General features: G+C 42.6%; 1 protein-coding gene across 10 annotated transcripts in view; it reads right to left on the bottom strand.

Annotated features, from left to right (window-relative positions):
- EHMT1 (euchromatic histone lysine methyltransferase 1) overlaps positions 1-19758 on the bottom strand; it is a 161532-nt gene that overhangs the window by 107076 nt on the left and 34698 nt on the right. Inside the window, exon 1 of one of the 10 annotated variants that reach the window (XM_039506324.1) lies at positions 16629-16801. The exons of 6 other annotated variants lie outside the window; for them this stretch is intronic. Coding sequence is in view for 1 of the 4 variants with exons in the window: in XM_039506310.1 (XP_039362244.1) it covers positions 8854-8883 (30 nt within the window). In the remaining 3 variants the exon portion in view is untranslated. Of the gene's footprint in view, positions 1-2795; positions 2851-8853; positions 8904-16628; positions 16802-19758 lie in introns of those variants that run through there. 3 more of the 10 variants (XM_039506316.1, XM_039506310.1, XM_039506320.1) reach the window with 3 other exon arrangements.

Raw genomic sequence — 19758 nt, 5'->3', positions numbered from 1 at the left:
ACAAAATTTTGGAAGATGCTCCTGTGTTTTTATAAGAATGTGCAGAATATCTCAATAAATATAACAACCCTAGAACTAAAAGGTTAAATTTATAATGGGCAGACAGGGTGTAACTTAGAACATACTGTATTCCTAACAATCCTAATTTACAAATTCCTTCAGCTTTAACATGCAGTTACTTGGCAATCAACATTTCTATTTTGGAAATCCAAAACTTCCACTTTTCCCCTTCATTTAGCTTCTGCACACAGGAAGTTTGTACTGTACAAATAAAGCTTTGCCAGGGTACCGAATACATCATGCATACTTCACCTTCAAGAACAGAGATCCAGCTTATTGCTTTAACCACAGTAACCATGTGCTCAGCAAAGAAAAGTATTGTTATTTTTCTTTGGGAGGGGAGACGTGGCAGGGATCAGAGACATTTCAGTGGATCCACAGAGCAAACTCATACTAGTCATGATCATAGCCTTATGTCAGTGAAGCAGGCAGTAAAGATGGCTGCTTCCATTCACTCTGACTTTTGCTGCAGCTCCATTGAAATGCTGAAGATCATTTTAGAGACAATTCTGCTTCTAAATTTCCTATGTTCTTGTATTTCCCTCTCCTGACCTCCCACCTAATTTTGTAGCATTAGGGACAGACAGCCACATGAAAATACAATCTTTGGGATTCATCTGTTCATGTTGCTTTTATTAATTCCCCAAAATCATCAACCTCTGGTTGCAATAGCACGTGATGGCTCTGTAAGTGATTCGGTTGACATAATGAATTTGTGCGAGGGAGAGCAGGAGGAAATGAACTCTTAACAGCAAAGATCCTGTCTTCATGCAAATATCACTAGCAATAAGGGGAGAGAAATACAGAAAGCCTGATGTGTACACTCAGTTGTCTCTAAAAGGATTGCTTTTCAGCGATTGCCATGAGGTGGCAGTGGACCTTTAAGGCTATCACACAAACACAGTAGGAAAGTGTCACATGAGCCTTAGCCTCTGAAACTACTAAGTCAAACTTCCTCCTCCAGGAGACTTGACCATACATGATAATTTCAGCCCCAATTTTCTCAACACCAGAAACTCAGTGGGGGGGAGGGGGAAGAAGCCAATGAGATCAATCATGAAAAGCTATAAATATATTCCACATATGAGCCAATGAAAATGAAAGCAATGCTTATAAACTGCATTGTCACAGTGCATGTATTTCGTACACACACTTATTTTTTCTTTATACATTTCTCCACTATTAGCACACCATCACCTATTATAATGAGACATGCTATACATCCAGACATGTAGCATAGATGTCTGAGGCGCAGGACAGACCTTCTGAAAGGCACTTTAAAACTGACACCAAACTTACTACAAAGTTGCTAAATCAAACAAGTTATTTAACTATTGCATCACCCCTTCCTTGTGCTCCGACAACTCTCAGCAAAGGCAATGGGAGAATTGGATGTGCAAGAAATGCAGGTTTGGGCAATAAATATGCAAGTTAATTTAGGCCATAAACTGACTCATCACTCAACAGATTGATCTCACGTGTAAGGCAATCATCTGGAACTAAGCAATAAAATCAAAACCTGCAGGTTTCACTCTTAAACATTTACACATTAAAGTACATTGTGAGGAACAACCAGAGTTGTCCTAAAGAGTCAAACTACTTTACTGGATGTAGTCTAAAGATGGACTGTAATCAGAGACTTCTGCTAATGAAAAAAGCCAAATGCACTAACTTCATACAGTAATTCCAAAGCTCCATTCTCCATACTGCTCTAAATATGATACCCTCATTTGTAACTTTTTTTAGAACCAGACTGATATGAATTTGGACAGCCAATACGATGTTTCCCATAGAGTATCTCAGCACTGACTAGATGTTTCTATAATCACCAAACTTCCCCCTTTCTCTACACTAAGACTGTCATTACACCTCCCTACAACAAACACCAACAGCCAATGTAAATGTTTTATTAGCACTATACCATGTGGCTTGCTAGTATACCAACTGAAGTCAATCACCTCCTTCTACTGCACCAGTCAGCTGGTGATTAAAAATTCCATGGAAAAAGCTAACAACTGCACACCCAATGCAAAAACCCAACCCAACCCAGATAACAGATTGCTGTTCTTCCCTTCAAACTTACTTGCCAACACTAAACCCTGTTGACTCCAGGCTGACAACTAGCATAAATCACCATGTCGGCCAAGGAACAAAATATATATTTTCCCACTTCTTGCAAAATTAGAAAGACAATTGATTTCATGGAGTTTAATTTGTTTATAATCAATGGAATGCAAAATAAAAAAGGGAGTTAGTTTTACATTCCTTTGCACTCCCATAACCCCAAACAGCTCTGGATTCAAACTGAAATGTAGATCTGTTCTTTTTCAGTGTTACAAATAATAATAATTAACAACTGAGTTACCACAATCCTACACTGAGCGTGATCACATGTTCTCCAACATGAAGGCACAATCAGACAAATCCAAAGCCTTCGCTGCCAGCTCTGTCTCCGAGTGGCCTGCCTGTTGTTGCTTTATGTCATAACCCTAACATTAGACAGGTTCTTTCTTTATATAGGTTTGCAAGTCAGTAAAGGTCATTATTTTAAAATCCTCCACTCTGATCAGCAGGAAGCAGTTTGAAGCCATCTTATGTGAGTGGTTAACTATGCTGCTTTTGAATCAATTCCAACACTTTCCTCAAGAACCACTTCATCTGGTCTATTTACTCCCAAGTCAGAATCCCTACGGAAGCCCCATGGCACGTGAATTAAATTTCCAGAATTCCCCTACCTCTGTGGTTCTGTCTGAAGAGAGCTGCTGTTTCCTTCCAGATCCTGACTTCAGGCCTATAACTCCTTCAGCCACAAATCCATCTCACTCTATGGGTGCAGCTTCAACCCTGGAGCATGCTCAGTAAAGGCATCTTCAGCCATTTCAGAGCTTTAATGAAATGTAAGCATAAGGAAGTGTCATTAGCAAAAAAAGGTGCAGGATTCATCATGATCCAGTCAACCTCACTGTTTCCATCCACTGTGTCATCAAGGTTAATCTTTCAATATGTGGAATGCAGGCTGCATTTTCAGTTGTCAAGCGTTATTTTAGAACAAAAGCAAGGAGAACATCTTGTCTCTGGCAAGCCTTATGCAAAAAGTAGCATTTAACAGAGACACTGAAACAAGCATATTTTCACCGTAGGCCTTTCACAGATGAGAACATTTTCATCAGAAGTCATTAAAAAATGCATTTACAGCAGACTTAAACTGATGCTTTGAGTGCACTATGCAAATAGTGCTTTTCATCTTAAAGCTAAATCTACCTTAATTTATTCTATATTACCTGGAAAACTATTCCAAAGGAAAGTTACAACGCATGATGGGAAAAGAAAATTGCAACACGCATCAAATTACTTTTTAAGAAACCAAACAAACAAGGATATTTGTTGTTGTCCAGTCAACCCTCAATTCATTTTTCAACACTAATTCATCAAAATACATAGAGTATTTTTTCCCTCCAAACTGCTTTACAAATTACAAAATAGGCAAAGTCACTGAATATTGAAGCCCAGCGGGCATTTTTCACTGGCACACTGCATCTTGTGAACTACTCTTCTTGTGAAAACTACGAACTTTCGCCTGCAAACCTTTACTCCTTACTGACGTGAGTAGTCCCATTAGTTCAATAGGACTACTTACATAAGGAAAAACTAGTTGTATGAGTAACGGTTTGCAGGAATGGGCACAAAACTAGCCATTAGCCCCTACAAAGTCTTTGGTCTTAGCCAAAAAACCTCTGGACACGGAAATCAGGTAATTGTCCATGCACACCACTACTTGACACGGGTTTTCTATGCATCCCATGACTAACACTTCTTTAGTTCACGTACAGTGTCCGCTTCGATGCAAATGTTTTGGGCCCTCGAAGAACAACCTGATATTCACAACACAGCATTTCCCAGAAACCCTGGACTAGCTTAGCTGGTAGTTGGGTCAGGAGAGAGCATCTTTTTCTAAGCTAAATTTCCAAGGAGGCAGTTAGAGCCACCCAAATGATAAAAAAGGGGACTAAAATATATTTAATGCAATAAACCAAATTAAATGTCTCATTTTCGTCTATCTACAGCATACTCACGTGCCAGGTGGACATTTCTCGCATGTAGCTTACATTTGGTATGCAATGAATTCACAATTTATATAGATACACACACACACAAATCCAAATTAGCACTCTACAGCCAACTAGTGATTTTTAGCTTTAACCAAATTATTTTGGGGGTAGTAAAGTGCTGATGATGGCTTCCTGTTCACTCTCAAAGCAATGACATTCACTTTTGACACATCCTTTGGAGCAGAGCATCAGTTAGATGCATTTCACCAGAGTATTTTTTCAGAGTATAAACACATTTGGTAAAGTGACCCATGATAAATGTACTATGTAAAAAGTGTGTGTTTGTGTCCACTCAAGCCTTTAGTTCTCCCAAAACATTTCATTACATCACCCATACTCACAAACTGAAGTAGCCATTTGGCCCCATGACACTTTCTTTATGGGAATGTGTGTAGTAAGTCCATCATTTTCAATGCAGGACAGTGTTCTCCTTACACCATAACAGGTAAATCTAAGATATTATATAGGTTTTCAGTAAGCACAAATTGGCATAGTCTGCTGATGAATTCCATCCTCCTCCTCCCCTCTTTACCTTTAAATTGAAGGTAATTTAAAAATAATATGCAGACCATATGATCCTGTGGCATGTCTGCTAAATGTAAGCATTTGCAACTAGCGCAGCTCAAGCATGTCAGGTTTGTTTCCTTGGAAACAAAGACCCATTTGTGAGCATTGCCTTTTAAAATATATATATATACCTCTAAGGAAGATGTACCTGCAACTCTTGTTGATAAAAAGGAATGAAAGCTGCTTCACATACCATCAAGGTTCTTACAGAACTATCAATAGTCAGTGCAGCAAGCCAACTGTTCATTAAAGGGACAGACTGGCTTGCAACTATATAAAACCCCCTTTTCAGTAGCTATCTGCCCAAGGCATTTGCTTTGTTTCCCTGGGAAGTGGTGGGGAAAGAAAGAAAGGAAATCAAGATTCAATCGCTTACCCTAGACTAGGTGCTCATCCACTGGAAACAGAGGAGACTAAGTGGGAAACCCTTAACACAGTTCCACAAGGTATGTTAGCACAGTTCAAAATACACCTGCCATCAACACAGACTGAAGAGCGGCAACATGTCCAGTAGAAACAGTAACCTTTCCCAGATTTGTTTCGTTAGTTTTATCTCCAAAACTTCAGGCCAAGGGCATGCATTAGGGTTTATGTGCAAAGGCTGCCTTTCCTCACAGTCATAACTCTTCTCATAGGGCTGTTCACACCGAAAGGTCCTCGAGCTGAAGGCTATAAATCCTCTGGTGATGACACATAACCTCTTTGTGTGGACAGGAAGGAGGGCAACGAGGGAGACACATTAAGTATTAGTGCTGAGTGATCTAGAGCCTGATCTGCAGAGGTGCTGAGCACCTGCAGCTCTCACTGACTTCGTTTGGAGTTGCTTGAAAATCAGGACGCAGGACGTCAAATGAACACACATAAAAGAGCAAATAAAGTGATGGCTCCTTAAACATATTCTTCTGAAGACTGACTCAGCACAGAGTTCATCTTAAAACAAGCTGGGCCGCAAGGCCAGCTTGCAATATCTGCTTGAGTTGACATGGGCCCGATTCCGCTCTCCCTTACATGTGTGTAAATCACAAGCAACAGCAATGAAATCAGTGGAGATACTGATGTGAGAGGAGAACTGGTCCCGGTATACCTCATATTGTTATTCTGAATGCAACCCGCAGTGTGGTATAGGCACTTTCCAAATACAGAATGAGATGCCCAAGAAACCAGGCAAGCTACGGAGAAGGGAAAAGGGACGCAACATACAAACAAACCTCTGTCCTATTTAAATTGTCTTTTAATGGTAAAAGCTAAGTGTTTCCCTTTACTTGATTTACAAAAACAAAGCAAACCACCTTCAAGTCCTCATAATTGATGACTTATTGTTATACATAGATAATAGACCCACAGAATGCGGCCACATCACCAATATCTAGTAAAACTGCATTTCTTTCTTGCAAATGGAGAGCAAAGCACTGAGACCTCCACGCCATCGAGCACCTAATTTTCAAAAGTGCTCTGTCCAAAGGTTAATCTGCAACGAGGGTGCTTGGAAACTTTTAAAAATCAGGCCTTCAGCTCTTATCCATCAGAGGGTTTTAGAAGAGGCCTTCTGCTTGAAAATGCCAATTTACTGATGGAACGACCTTGTGACCCACTGGAACATGCTCACAGTAGAACCCAGGCAGTAGCCTGAAGGGTAAAATATGACATTAAAAACTTGCATGTGTCAAGGGAAACTGCCTTAGATCAGTGGTTCCCAACCCTTCTAGACACCTGTGCCCCTTTCAGGAGTCTGACTTGACTTGCACACCCCAAGTTTCACCCCACTTAAAAACTACTTGCTTACAAAATCAGACCTCAAAAGCACAGAAGTGTCACAGCTCACTATTACTGGAAAATTGCTGACTCATTTTTACCATATCATTATAAAATAAAGCGACTGGAATATAAATATTGCACTTACCTTTCAGAGGGATACCTGAGCCTGTTTTTCACTTGCGAAGCCGAAACCCGAGCCTCACCACCCGTAACTTAGCTTCGCAAGGGCCCCTGTGGCGTGAGGCCCCGGACAATTGCCCTGCTTGCTACCCCCTAATGCCAGCCCTGTGTATGTTTCCATGATTTTATTGTTCATTGCCCACGTCCTGTCCATGACTTTAATAAAAACACCCGTGCCAAAATCAGCATGACAGATAGAGCAGTATAAACAAGTCACTGTCTGTATGAAATTTTAGTCTGTACTGACTTTGCTAGGGCTTTTTCTGTAGCCTGTTGTAAAATTAGGTAAATCTCTAGATGAGATGATGTACCCCTGGAAGAGCTCTGCCGTACCCCCAGGGGTACGCGAACCCTTGGTTAAGAACCACCATGTTAGAGCATGAAGCCCTGTCTTAAAAGCAAATCCACTGTGACTTTTCAACAGACAGTGAATGGCATTTAACTGGTTTAATGCAATTTTCCAATCATAGCCCAGCCTGAAATACTGTATTCCCAAAGGCAAATTCTCCAGCCAACTACCCACAAATGTACGTCTTCACCTCCTGCAGCTTATTCTTATAATACTAGATTTGTCCAAACCAATGTAGATGTTCTTGGAGGCTTTGACCATTTCCCAGCCCTAATTATCTGTGTGTCTCAGCTATAAAGACAGATTAAATACCCAAAAGGGCATTTAAAATCACCTAGAACTGGCTATAAGGAAAAATTATCATCTGCTTAATTTTATTACTACAAATAATAAAAATACTTAGCACTTTTCATCTCTAAATCCCGAAGTGCTGTATAAAAGGTGGAGATAATGAAATTTACCCATTTTATAGATGGAAAAACTGAGGCACAGAGAGGAGAAGGCCAAAAGTTTGAAAAGTGGCCTTAGGCTACGTCTATACTACCCTACAGTTTGGGCTTTGGGGGTGTGAATAGCTGAGCGCCGCACAGTGCTGAACGGTAACACCCCTATGTGGATGCTGGGAGCATGAACGAAAAAATTCCTAGTCACATTAACAAAAACCTCTTCAAAACAGGGTTATGTTAATGCAACCTAGGAACCTTTTAGTTCATGCTCCTAGCATCAACATGGGGGTGTCGTAGTTCAGCACTCTGGGACACTCTGCTATTCACATCCCTGCAGGGTGGTATAGACAAGCTCTTAGTTTAGTGTACTGAGCATGAAGATGGGTCTTCAGAGACCTAGATTCTACTCCAGGCCCTGCCACTGATTCACTGTGTCACCCTGGGCATGCCACTTTAGCCAAAATTTAGGCCACTGCTTTTGGTGTCCAAATGTGAGATACTTTGGGTCTGACTTCAAAATTCAATGGGATGTGGGCATCTAACGCCTTTAAAAATCCCAGCCTCAACTATTTTAAAACAAGCATAAATAGTACCAAACAGAAGTAGCAGCTATATTATTTTTTCTTTATATATTCCCCTCCCCAAAAATAACTTTTAGTTGGTGGGGAAAAATTGTACAAAAAATGTATTTAAACAAAAACTTTAACTTTTAAATCGGTGCACTTCTTTGTATTTAAACCAGACTGCATCCTGCTGTTTTAGAATCTGTGACACCAGTACACCAACTGGCCAGTGTCACAAGAGGTCACTCTTCAAGAAGTTAGCCACCCCCAGCAACAAGCTCAGAAAAACCACTTGTACTGAAAATTATTTAATTATTTCTTTGCTGGAGTGGCAGGGACACAGAATATGGTCAGACAGCTGACAGCAGGAGTTGCTACATCATGTGGTTTGTACAGATAAACATTTGCCAATTTTTTAGGTAACAATGTAATATGGCAACAACAGTATATGTAAAAATATCGGGTCAGACCACTTGCTTCTTAACAGGTTTAAATATTGCCTCCCATTCTCCCTTTTTTCTGTACCTTTGTTAGTGCCCCTACACGTGCTGCTTGCAAATACCTAAGTAACAAAGAATGAATGCTTGGGGCCACTCGTGTTCCTGGAGATGTATGAACACTAATTTAAATGAGGAAAGGCAGCCATGGCATTTGGTGTACTGGCCTATTTAACCACCCTATTTAAATATGTTCCACAATTTGCCATGACAAAGGCCCAACATTCATCTTCCGTAAGAAAATTCTATAAGAATAAGCCTTTGTCATGGCAGAAAAAGGGGAGAATGGGAAGTACTTTCTGTTCCTGAGGGCTTGTCTACACTTACCACGGGTCCAACGCATGGCGATCGGTGCATTAGCGGTCGATTTAGCAGGTCTAGATCATTCTCCTGTCAACTTCTGTACTCCACCTGAACGAGAAGCGCAAGGGGAGTCGATGGGAGACCGTCTGCAGTCGACATCGTGTAGGGTGGACCCGCAGTAAGTAGATCCAAGTACGTTGACTTCAGCTATGTTATTCACGTAGCTGAAGTTGCATAACTTAGCTCGATCTTCCCCCATAATGTAGACAAGGCCTCAGTCTGCCACAGGCTAGCTCTCTGATCTTGGCCAAAGTCAACTGTAACCCTGTTTTCAAAAGCGGTCACTGCTGCTGGATGCCCAACTTTGGACACCTTAGGCCTGATTTTCAGAAGCGCTGAGCACCTATTGCTCTGATTGGCACTTACGGAAGCTGCAAGTGTTCAGCACCTCTTAAACTCAGGCCTCAAGACTTAGACCGAGCACCCAAAAAGCAGAAGCACCCGAATTAGATCAATATTTTCAAAACTGGCCTCTCAAGCTGTCAGTGCTTCAGGTTTCCCAGGCAGGAAATAATAATATGCACCTACTGCCCAGGAAGATGTGAGGCTTTATTTGTTAACATCTGGAGTGGCTTTGAGAACTTCAGAGAGAAGGTGCTAGATAAATGCAAAATATTAGTAGCATTATTCGGAGCTTTCAGAGGGCTGTGCTAGGCAAAGTGGCCATTTGCTTTTGAAATGTTTTCAATTCAGCAATCCAGCCTCTCTGCTATTCTTTGCTTTCTCGCAGACACAGTAGCTCATATCTGGCCTTGGTGTAAATCCAACGAAGTCAAAGGAGTTACAATGGGATGAACTTAGTCTAGCGACAAAAACTACTCTTTCCCCAACTCTCACTGGGCAAGAAAAATGCAAAGGCCCAGGGCTCAACGTTTCAATGTTTTGTAGTAGCTCAGACTAGCTCTCCAAGTGCTGAGCTTTACAACTCGGTATCAGGTTCTGGCCTTGCAGTACAATCCTGCATCGAGGGTACGGCTGCTCTTTGGAACAAGGGGCCTGATCCTCTGTTTTCCTGCACCTTGTGCAGTCATTTACACCAGTAAAACACTGCTATTCTAACTCGGTAGCATTTTACACCCCCTTTGCATAAGTGTGACCACACAGTGTGCATGGGCAATGCAGAATCAGACTCAAGATCTTTTAAGGCAGGGAACCTACTCACAGGTGACATCAACCATCTGATCATTCAAGCCTCAATTAAATAAACTCAAGTCAGCTTGCTTTCCTCCCGCAGCTGGGTAACATTTCCCACTTGGTACGGGAAAGCTCTGCAGTTTCACATGAGGCTTATTAGTAGCTGGATCATTCCCAGTATGTGCTCACTTGATCTTGTCCAGAAAACCAGAACTAGCCCTTAGTGAGGATATTTCAGACTCAGTTGACTGAATGGCTTTGATCAATTTATCCCTGCAGGCCTTTGATCTAATCACTCTTGTTGTACTTTGGGGGTTAAATCTTGTCCTCACTTACCTCTATGAGGGTAGGATTTAGCCAGTCAGAAAGATTCCCAGGACCAGCCATCCTATTCCTACAGTCAGCAGTAGAAAACATTCAAACCAGAAGCCTCGTCAGTGCAGTGAGGTTTGCATTTTATACAGCGTTACCATGGCACATTCATTAAGCTTCAGTACAGTCTGTGTGGTGATCTTTCCCCAAACAGGTTAATGTCAAGCTAAATACTGGTAGATCACCTTGCAAACATTATTTGGCTCCTTTCTTGAGCCCCTGGTGTCTTTAGCTGTCACTAGCGAGCAACACCAACATGGGAACCACACAAGAAAACAAGGGTCGATCCTGCCACCCTCACTTACATTACTCAGTACTTTCCTCCACAATGGTCCCACTGAAATCTATGGAACAACTTGCAAAGTAAGACACCACTCAGTATAGGGTTGCCAAAAGTGGTGCATAGTGAAACACCTTTGTAGGAAGTAAAATACTCTTTTTCATTCTTTTCTGTGTATACTTTGTACCATTCCACTTCATGAGTGAAAAGCCCAAATACTACAGACCTTAAATAAGGCTCTGAGCCTGCAAAAGAAAATCATGGAGTCAGATCCCGGAGCCCACCTGGAGCTTTAATCAAAGTCAACAGGGCTCCTCAGAGATGTCTGCCCACATCCATCTCTCTGCAGGATTGGGGTTTAAGCATAAGCAAATATATGATCTAAATGCAAATGTATCTTAAACCTTGACTGCTTGTAGGGAATCATCGTGTGGTTGTGGGAGGGATTGCTGAGTAGCATTTTCCCTTTCTCTCCCTTTAAGGGGAGAGGCCCATTCGGGCACATCACGATAACAACTATATAAACTCTACTGATTCTTGCCTGCATATTTATACCTGCCTCTGGAAATTTCCACCACATGTGTCTGACGAAGTGGGTATTCACCCACGAAAGCTTATGCTCCAATACGTCTGTTAGTTACAGATCCAGATCCAGATCCAGACTAACACGGCTACCCCTCTGATATATAAACTCACATGGTTATAATGGGAAAATCCCTTTGGCATTGCCATTACTCTGCTAGGATTTTTGATATTCCCCCTTCCTGACGTGCCTCAGCTGTTGGTGTGAAACCTACAAGGGTGAATATTTACAGGTCAGTGAACTGACATGCCTGGAGCTCCAGATTTTTATTTTTTTTTAAACCCCTTTGGAAGGAATAGTCTGAAAGATCAGTTTTAAGGCACTCTAAGAGGCCTGTCATTTCAGAAAATGTTCAATGCTCTCCATCCATTCTGGAGTGACTAAAGCTTTGCTGGAATCCTAGTTCAGTTCTGCATATTCCATACCTAATCTAAATATGCCTCATTCCAGAGAGACTGGAATGGATGTCATGAATCAAGACAGCCTTCATCAAGCAGCCTTCATCCATCCCAACATACAAACAGAAAAGAAAAGAAACATGGCTCACAGTCATAAATAATAAAAGTACATAAAACCCTCTATTTATCCCTGCGTCAGTATAATACCAATGCCCCAGTCTGTAGTGAAATGCTAATGCCACATCTTCATAAAGCAGAACTCTCTCTGCAGTGAGGGATGCTATTAAATCAGACATTCTGTTCAGCTCTAAATTGTGGAAAGTGGACACTCGTGCGCATGCTAAACAAATGAGAGAGTCCAGTGGATTTTTCACTCCTTCGTTTCTAACACGTTTTTATTTCTGTTGCAGCCATTTCTTTTGTCCCCCGCAATGCTACCGTTCACTCAGTTATGCTTAAATCTAGGCGTCTCTCACTCTATTTGAGGAAAAGGAAGGGAAAATAGCCGCTGTCTCTTCGCTTATAAAAACTACATCCAAACAGTGCTCCATCGGGATCATGATGGATTCAAAGTTGCTGAATCCTGGTCATTGGAAGTTTTTAAGAGCAAGTTAGACAAACAGCTGTCTGGGATGGTCTAGGTTTACTTGGTCCTGCCTCAGCCCAGGGGACTGGACTTGATGGCCTCTTGAGGTCCCTTCCAGTCGCACATTTCTATGATTCGATGACAGCCCATGCACTGATATTCCACATCTTGCCATGCAAAATATTAAAGCAGGTTCTCTGTCCCATTTACAGAATGCATTGAGAATCATGATCGCTAAAGCTTTGGCTAAGGAGACCGTTCCATTAGGTGCTCTACCCAGACAGCCATTTTCATCGCAACCTACCTCGTAGTGCTTATCAAGGGCACGCTTCATTTCCGAAACCAACTCTCACACTGCCTGGTTCCCAAAATCTCCTTTAAATGTTACATTCATTGAAAACAGGGCCACCTCCGGAGAGGGGAAACGTTTTTAAATTGCGTCTCTGTCTTCACTGCAAAAAAAAGAGGTGCGTGTTTGAGGTTGAAATGGCTCACTTGAGATAGCCAGCTTGATAGAAAATCCTAATAGAGAGAAGGCACTGTAGTTTTTACCTTGATGTTTCTAGTCGAGGTGAACCCCAGGTTGCATGTATAGTGTTGACCTACACTGAAGTCAAACCTACCTATACCTTGTCTCCACTAGGATCTCACATTAAGATAGCCATTTCACCACTGCTATCTTGATGAAAAAAAGTACCTCTTTTAGCAGTCAAGACAGAGCCTAATGGGCTATTTACTATTCATATTTGCAGCTGCAGCAGGTGCACAAAAAACACACCTCTGCTGCGCTGCTGCGGCGCTAAAGCGCCAGTGTAGTCACAGCGCCCCCAGCGCTGGAGCCGCGCGCCCCAGCAGCTGTCCGTATTCCCACAGAGAGAGGAGGGGGACAGCTGGGAGAGAGTTTTCTCAGCGGCGGCGCTTTGACTCTACGCTTTCCGCGCTGCGCGCGCGCGCGCTGAAGTTTAAGTGTAGCCATAGCCTAAGACTGTGATAGTCATTTTACAGTGTTTGAGAACAACAAGGCAGACAGGCTATTGCCATGCCTTAGGAAGCATGAGTTACACAGAATACGTTTTCACTAGCACAGAGTATAATCCTCCTAAACTCTCTTTCCACATGGCCATTCACATGCTTTATCAGGGCCTCTAAGCATCAAGACATTACTCAGCCAGCTGTAGTGTCTTAAATGAGGGGAATCTACTGCCTCCAGGGGGGGGGGGGGGTCAGGTTGGGGGAAGGGCATGGTCATCCCTCTCAGTCCAATGCCAGCACAATTTTCAGATTTATTTTTTCAACAGCCAAATCACCATTTAATCACAGGTTCACATGATGGATAAAGCAAACATCTTGTTACATAACATAGGGGCAAGTTACTAGGTCTTGCTTCTTCCCCTCCCACATCCTTTGCCCTTTTCATCCATTCTCCACCTTTCTGTCTGTATCTGTAGGTGTCTTTTCTTCAGTCTTTTTTTAACATCTGGGCTCTCTCTTCCACTACTTTGTCTATAATTGTTCATCTTCTTAAATGTTTCAGTGCATTTCTCTCCTTCCTCATCCTCTATGCCAAGTTTTTCTTCTTCTGATCTGGTCTCTCTTCCCCTATTTTTACCTTCAATGTTTTCTTTCTCCTCTTTTTCTCTGCTCTCCCAATGACACCACCCCCCATTTCTAATCCTCTTCCTATGGACCCCTTCAGATGGTAGTTGGAGCACAGATCCTGCTAGTCCTCAAAATGCAGGGGATGAAGGTGTCTAGGCAGCAGAGTTAATTGGCAGCTGCTATCCTCCAAAAATAGGTGAGCTTGCTTGAAAACTCTGCCAAATCCCCTGTCCTGGTCTCAGAAACTGTAAAATTCAAACCACAAAACACATACACACACTCCCCTGAGCCAGTCAGTGAGGAGGAAGCCCAGCTTACTCGGACCTGTGTCCCACTCTCATTGTATGTACAGGATTCCAAAGAACACTCCTTTCTCTAATTTAATCTAGGTTTAGACACAGATCTTCTTCCTGGTTAAGTGTCCAAACAGTAGACCCGGAATAGGGGGAAGGGCTCCTGGCTTTTTTGAAGCTCTTCCAACCTTTTACCTTTTGAGTGATGGAACAGCCACTAGTAAGGGCTAGTTATACCAGAATAATTATCCCATTATATACATGTGGACACACTATTCTGGAATTAAAGTGACTTTATTCCAGTATAATTACTCTACTTAAAAAGCCAGGATTTATCCCAATATAACTGTAGCAGAATAATTATCTTGCTGTAACTATGCTGGAAAATTTCCCTAAAAAAATCGGTGGAGGAAATAAATTTTGGAATTAAAATCTCCCCTCAAAAAAACCTTTGTAAAGCAGAATCTTTGGAAATACATGGTTCCTGTTAATTTATATTTGTCTGGATTCTCTGCTAGGTCACAGCCCCTACCTCTTACATCAGATGTTTTTACTCTTGGGCACAGGCACTGTCAGTATCCCACTGTAGACTAAAGATTCCAGAAGACAGTGCCTACGCCCTCGAATTAAACACTCCAGCATCCAGATTTACTCTGAAAAGGTGAAGAGCACCCAGGTACAGAAGGCCTGTACAAGACAGCACCTAAGCCTACCACTGTCACTGTCACTGTGGGGGGAGGAGGCAGAATGGCCATGCAGAAGGTGTCTGCATCCTTATCCCCTATGCACCGTGGGCTCAATCCTGCCAGGTGCAGAGCCCTCGGGCCCCAGTCAAGCAAAACACTTTAAGAAGGATTGTTCACATGCTTAAAGTGGTTTGCTGGGCTGGAGCAAAGTAAGCCAGCAGTTTGCAGGAGCCAGCTCCATGTTTGGGGAGTCTCCAGCAAACCTGATTAGGCTGGAACAGAGGGACTGCTGGATTGGCACTTGGATACAGTAACAAGAACTCCCACCTTGGGGCATGGATAGACTGTGACCACTTACCAGTCTGCAGACTGGTATGTAGTTATGTCTGCCCTCATGTCTCTGGGGTGGATTTTGTCCCTCCCCCGTCCCCAGCGGCATTCCCAGCACAAAGCCCAATTAATTGTGGTTTGTGCAGGAGAAAAAGGGGAGATGGGAGGGATGAATTTCAGCCAGCACCCCTGCAGAACCTATCACAGGAAAGCATCAGTGCTCCAAAGCCCACTGCTCGGGTGCATTTCACAGTCACCAAGAAGAATCCTTTGACACCTATTTCCCTCCTGAAGCTGGCTTCCTTCCCCACCCTTCCTTGCATGCTGGTTTATTATTGTACATTTTATTGAAAAATCTAGAGTGATGCCATCGTCGGGTGCCTTATATTTATCCAAAAAAAACCAACAACCCACTAACTAATTTTTCAGCATTACGACTTAGCAACCTGATTTGTTATTGTAGGGTTGCTCATGAGAACTAGGCTACTGATGCCAATTTTTAAATTAAAAAAAAATGGAAATTGCACTAATTATTTATTTTAATCCAAACCCTCAAATAGAAAGAATTACGTGGAGTTTTAAGACAGAAGGAGAGAGAGAAAAAAAAATCGATCGAGTTATGGGCCTATTGACCTTAAACAGTGCCCCTTTTAAGTCAGAGAGATCACATATTCAACTGATGGGGTGTGAATGCTACACACTCACACACGAGGCAATGGCAACACAATGCTATTTAAGAAACTGCACAGACCTTTCACCGAGATGCCCATTTTAATACAACGTTATCTGAAAACCAAGGCAAAAAATCCAAAATAAGGACACTTTTTTTAAAAAATGGGCCTATTTACCACGGTTACCCGCATTTCTATCTTTAAAAAAAGAAAATAATAAACAGAACTCTTATTGAACTCTGGAAAACAGTCCCCAAAATGCTACGCAACAAATCCACCCAGCTCTAATCTTTTCTCCATACTATACATTATGAATGTATCCCAAGGCACTGTGGTTTGTAAGCTGCATTTCATGGCTCTCTTTGCCTACCTACTTCGACACTCAAAATGAAGAAGTGTTGCCTTAATTCTGCTGCATTAAAGAGAGAAAGACTTGGTGGGACTTACCACAGGCAATTAAAAAAAAATATATCAACTGACTTTGCAATTCGTGGCCTTACCTGCTTCTGAAGTAACACATGAAAAGGGAATTATTTCCAACAACAGCAGCATGCAAGCAAAAGGCAGCACCTTAGAAATGGCACCTTACACAGAGCACAAATGAAAAGTGCAAAGGTTCCATGCTACCAGAACTAACCTGGCCTTCAGCAGAGCAGATAAAATATCAGAGAGACAAACTACTGATATGTGCTGCTAAGCCATGTAAGTTTAGAGAAGCATTTCCTCTAAGACAGTCTTTAGAAAACCCCAAAGGACTGAAGAATCAGCAGTAAAAACCTCTTAAATAAAGCTCGACATGATCCATACCTCTGTTTGGCTGTGCTGGCTTTTAAGATTTTCATCAAGGATTTCAGAGGCCTACACTGGTCTGTCCATGAGTTCCAACCCCACGGTAGGTGCTGAGGAGCATGCTCAGTGAGAGCTTTCTTACAATGCTCCACAGCTTCCTTCAGCTCATGGCACTGCAGTTGTGCTAGCCAGCTGAAGAGGAAGTGAGTGGAAGCAAGGTGCAGGAGATACTGTGTTACTCTTTGGGTGTTTCAGGGGGAAAGGAAGCAAATATTTCCCTTCCAAAGGGAGAACTGGGACAGTTTTAAGCACTCCAGATCATGTCTCGGACTAAACTAAGAGATAAATCATTAAGTGATTAAAATGTGCAAACATTTTGCTTGGTGTGCCGACTGCCACATTTAATATTTCAAACAACATCCACGCCAATATTATTCCTTAATTTAACATAACTGGATCTCGGATACATTTCCAACAGATTAAACCACAGAAATAGCCACATGTTTTAATGAGGATTTGGCACTATTCAAAGCCAAACAGATTTTAGCAATATTTGTAGGCCATAAATTCTTTCAAAAGAAGGAGGGAGGAGAAAGAAAACCCAATGGTAACATATCTGCATTCCCTACATTAGAGCCTTCTGGAATTTTAAATGCAAATAAAAAACCCTAAATATTTAGTGCCATGATAATTCCAGCAACATCTGGACAATTTTCTTTGCCTTGCAAAAGATCTTAGCCAGCTTTTTCTGAGACTCTGTCCATGTTGTTCACACAGAAAAGGCTCCTTTTACATTTGCATGCTTCAATCAGATTCTGTAGTTTCTATGCCAACATGCATTTGTAATTCTTTAAAAAGAGCATTTGGGAGGGGAAAAATGAGCCTGAAACATGTTAGAGGGTTTGGGTTTTTTTCTGTCCAGGACATCCATTCCCATTTTCTCTGAGCCACGATAGCCTGAAAAAGGCCATGAAGCCATGATCTTAGCCATTTGAACATTTCCACCTGCTTTCATGTGCAGTGGCAACGCAGAAAGAGGAAACGAAAGTTTATTCAGTCTCGGTTTTTCAAAAAATTATTATTCCAGCTCTTCATCCAGGATTTTGGAACAGCAAAAAACTACACCAGTGAATCCTGATGAGATAGCTCTGGGTTAGGAATGACTGTGGCCACAATCCTGCAATTTGAAGCACGTGGGTAGACCCCAGTTCCATCACGCTCATTTCACTGGAACTCTGTTTGCTTATAAAGGTCCCTCTGCCCGGATCAAACTGCAGAATTGAGGCCTATGCATGTTCTCAAACTCAAAGTAAAAGTACCCAGAGGCAAACAGCAGCTGTTGAACTATTACTGGGAAACAAAGTACTTTGTTTTTTTAAACCAGCCATAAGCAACAACCCCACCACACCCTGCAAACAACTCAATTTTTATAGTCAACACTCATGCTCAGAACTATGCAGAACTGTAAAGTTACAGGCGCAGCTGCCATGGAGACAAAGAAAGCTGCAACCAGGGGGAAAAACAGCTTAAGAAAATCATGGGGATAAGTATCACTGCACTTGGGGGTGGGGGGGGGGGACCCTTCTGAATGCACCATCACTGTGGTTTTCTATTTCACCTAAAGTTCATGCATAGTATGTGGCACTGCCTTGGGGTCTATTCTTATAAAACAGAGATGCCAAGAGCTCATTAAGAAGGTACCCACTGGAAAAATACACAGGCTAGATGGCTAAGCCTGAAGGAGAGTTGAAATGGGCCTTTCCCACGGATATGCAGAATTGACATGACTGTTTCTTAACCAGGAATCTCTTGTTGCTCACTAAGAAGAGAAACTGCATGGATAGCACTGGCAGGTTTCTCTGTCTACAAGGATGCCTGACCATTTTCTCACCTTTGGGATCTGGGGGAGAAAGAGCAGAATGCAGTGTTTGGTGATCCATTTCAAGGGATGGAAAAGATCTATTGGATCCTCAAATCCATCCCTCTGCATGAGCAGAGTATAGTCCCCTAACGTAGGAGGGGTCAGACCGTAAACTGCTGCTATGATCAATCCAAGCCAGGAGACCAAGAGGAAGCACTCCTGGGTGAACTCCTCCCACTGACTTCAGCTGGAGTTTTGGGTGCACAAAGCATGCAGAATGGGCCCCTTGAAATTTGGATGGCAGGGGAGCTAGAAACAATGAGAGAGCGTTGGCTGACTATAGGATAAACGATAGTATTCAAGTTATCACATACGTGTAGGACCCTATTGGCTTTGTAGCGCAGTCTGCTAATTTATATCACTACCACTTCATTGTGTGCCAGCCCCACTGCTTTTTGTTCCTTCCTATGCTGATGCAAGAAACATGCTTGAGATACAAGATTATTTCTTTATGGGGTATGCACCGGTCACCCCAGAAAAATGAGCAATGCCGCAGATTAGGGAGCTCAGCCTGGTCTCCCTCAAGATGAAGAGTGTGAAGTTGTGTTACTGATCCTGCAGCATTCGCATTTAAACACAACACCTGCAAAGCCTCAGCCTTTGGGGATGAGTTTGTGAGTGGGAAAAGGAGAAAGGGAACGTGTGGAGATATCTACATCTGCATAGATAGTCAAGTCAAGCGTGTTGATCTAAGTGTCTTAACCAGTCAAGAGATGAGGGAAGAGCATTGTACAATGTCCAGGATGGAACCAGGTAGCCCTGTTTGATAGGTGCAACCTGCAAATATATGACCCATATCTTTTAACAGGCCATGGTGGCAAAAGGGGGAGTCATGGTCATTCCACCTCTGAAGCGACTAATTTCTACCCAAAGGCAGGGCTGAGGTCCAGGGCCCTGACAAGAGATCAAAGGGATAGCTCAGTGGTTTGAGCATTGGCCTGCTAAACCCAGGGTTGTGAGTTCAATCCTTGAGGGGCCCACTTAGGGATCTAGGGTAAAATCAGTACTTGGTCCTGCTAGTGAAGGCAGGGGGCTGGACTCAATGACCTTTCAGGGCCCCTTATGGGGTTGGACTAGATGACCTCCTGAGGTCCCTTCCAACCCTGAGATTCTATGAGCCTTGTCAACTGGGGCTGAAGCCAAAGCCTGAGCAACTTAGCTTTGTGAGGGCACCTGGGGCCCCAAGCAACTGCCCTGTTTGCTACCCCCTAATGCCGACCTTGGCTT

Source organism: Mauremys reevesii, linkage group 19 (genome assembly GCF_016161935.1).
Source record: "Mauremys reevesii isolate NIE-2019 linkage group 19, ASM1616193v1, whole genome shotgun sequence".
Lineage (NCBI taxonomy): Eukaryota > Metazoa > Chordata > Testudines > Geoemydidae > Mauremys > Mauremys reevesii.
This window is presented reverse-complemented; position numbering and strand designations above follow the sequence as displayed.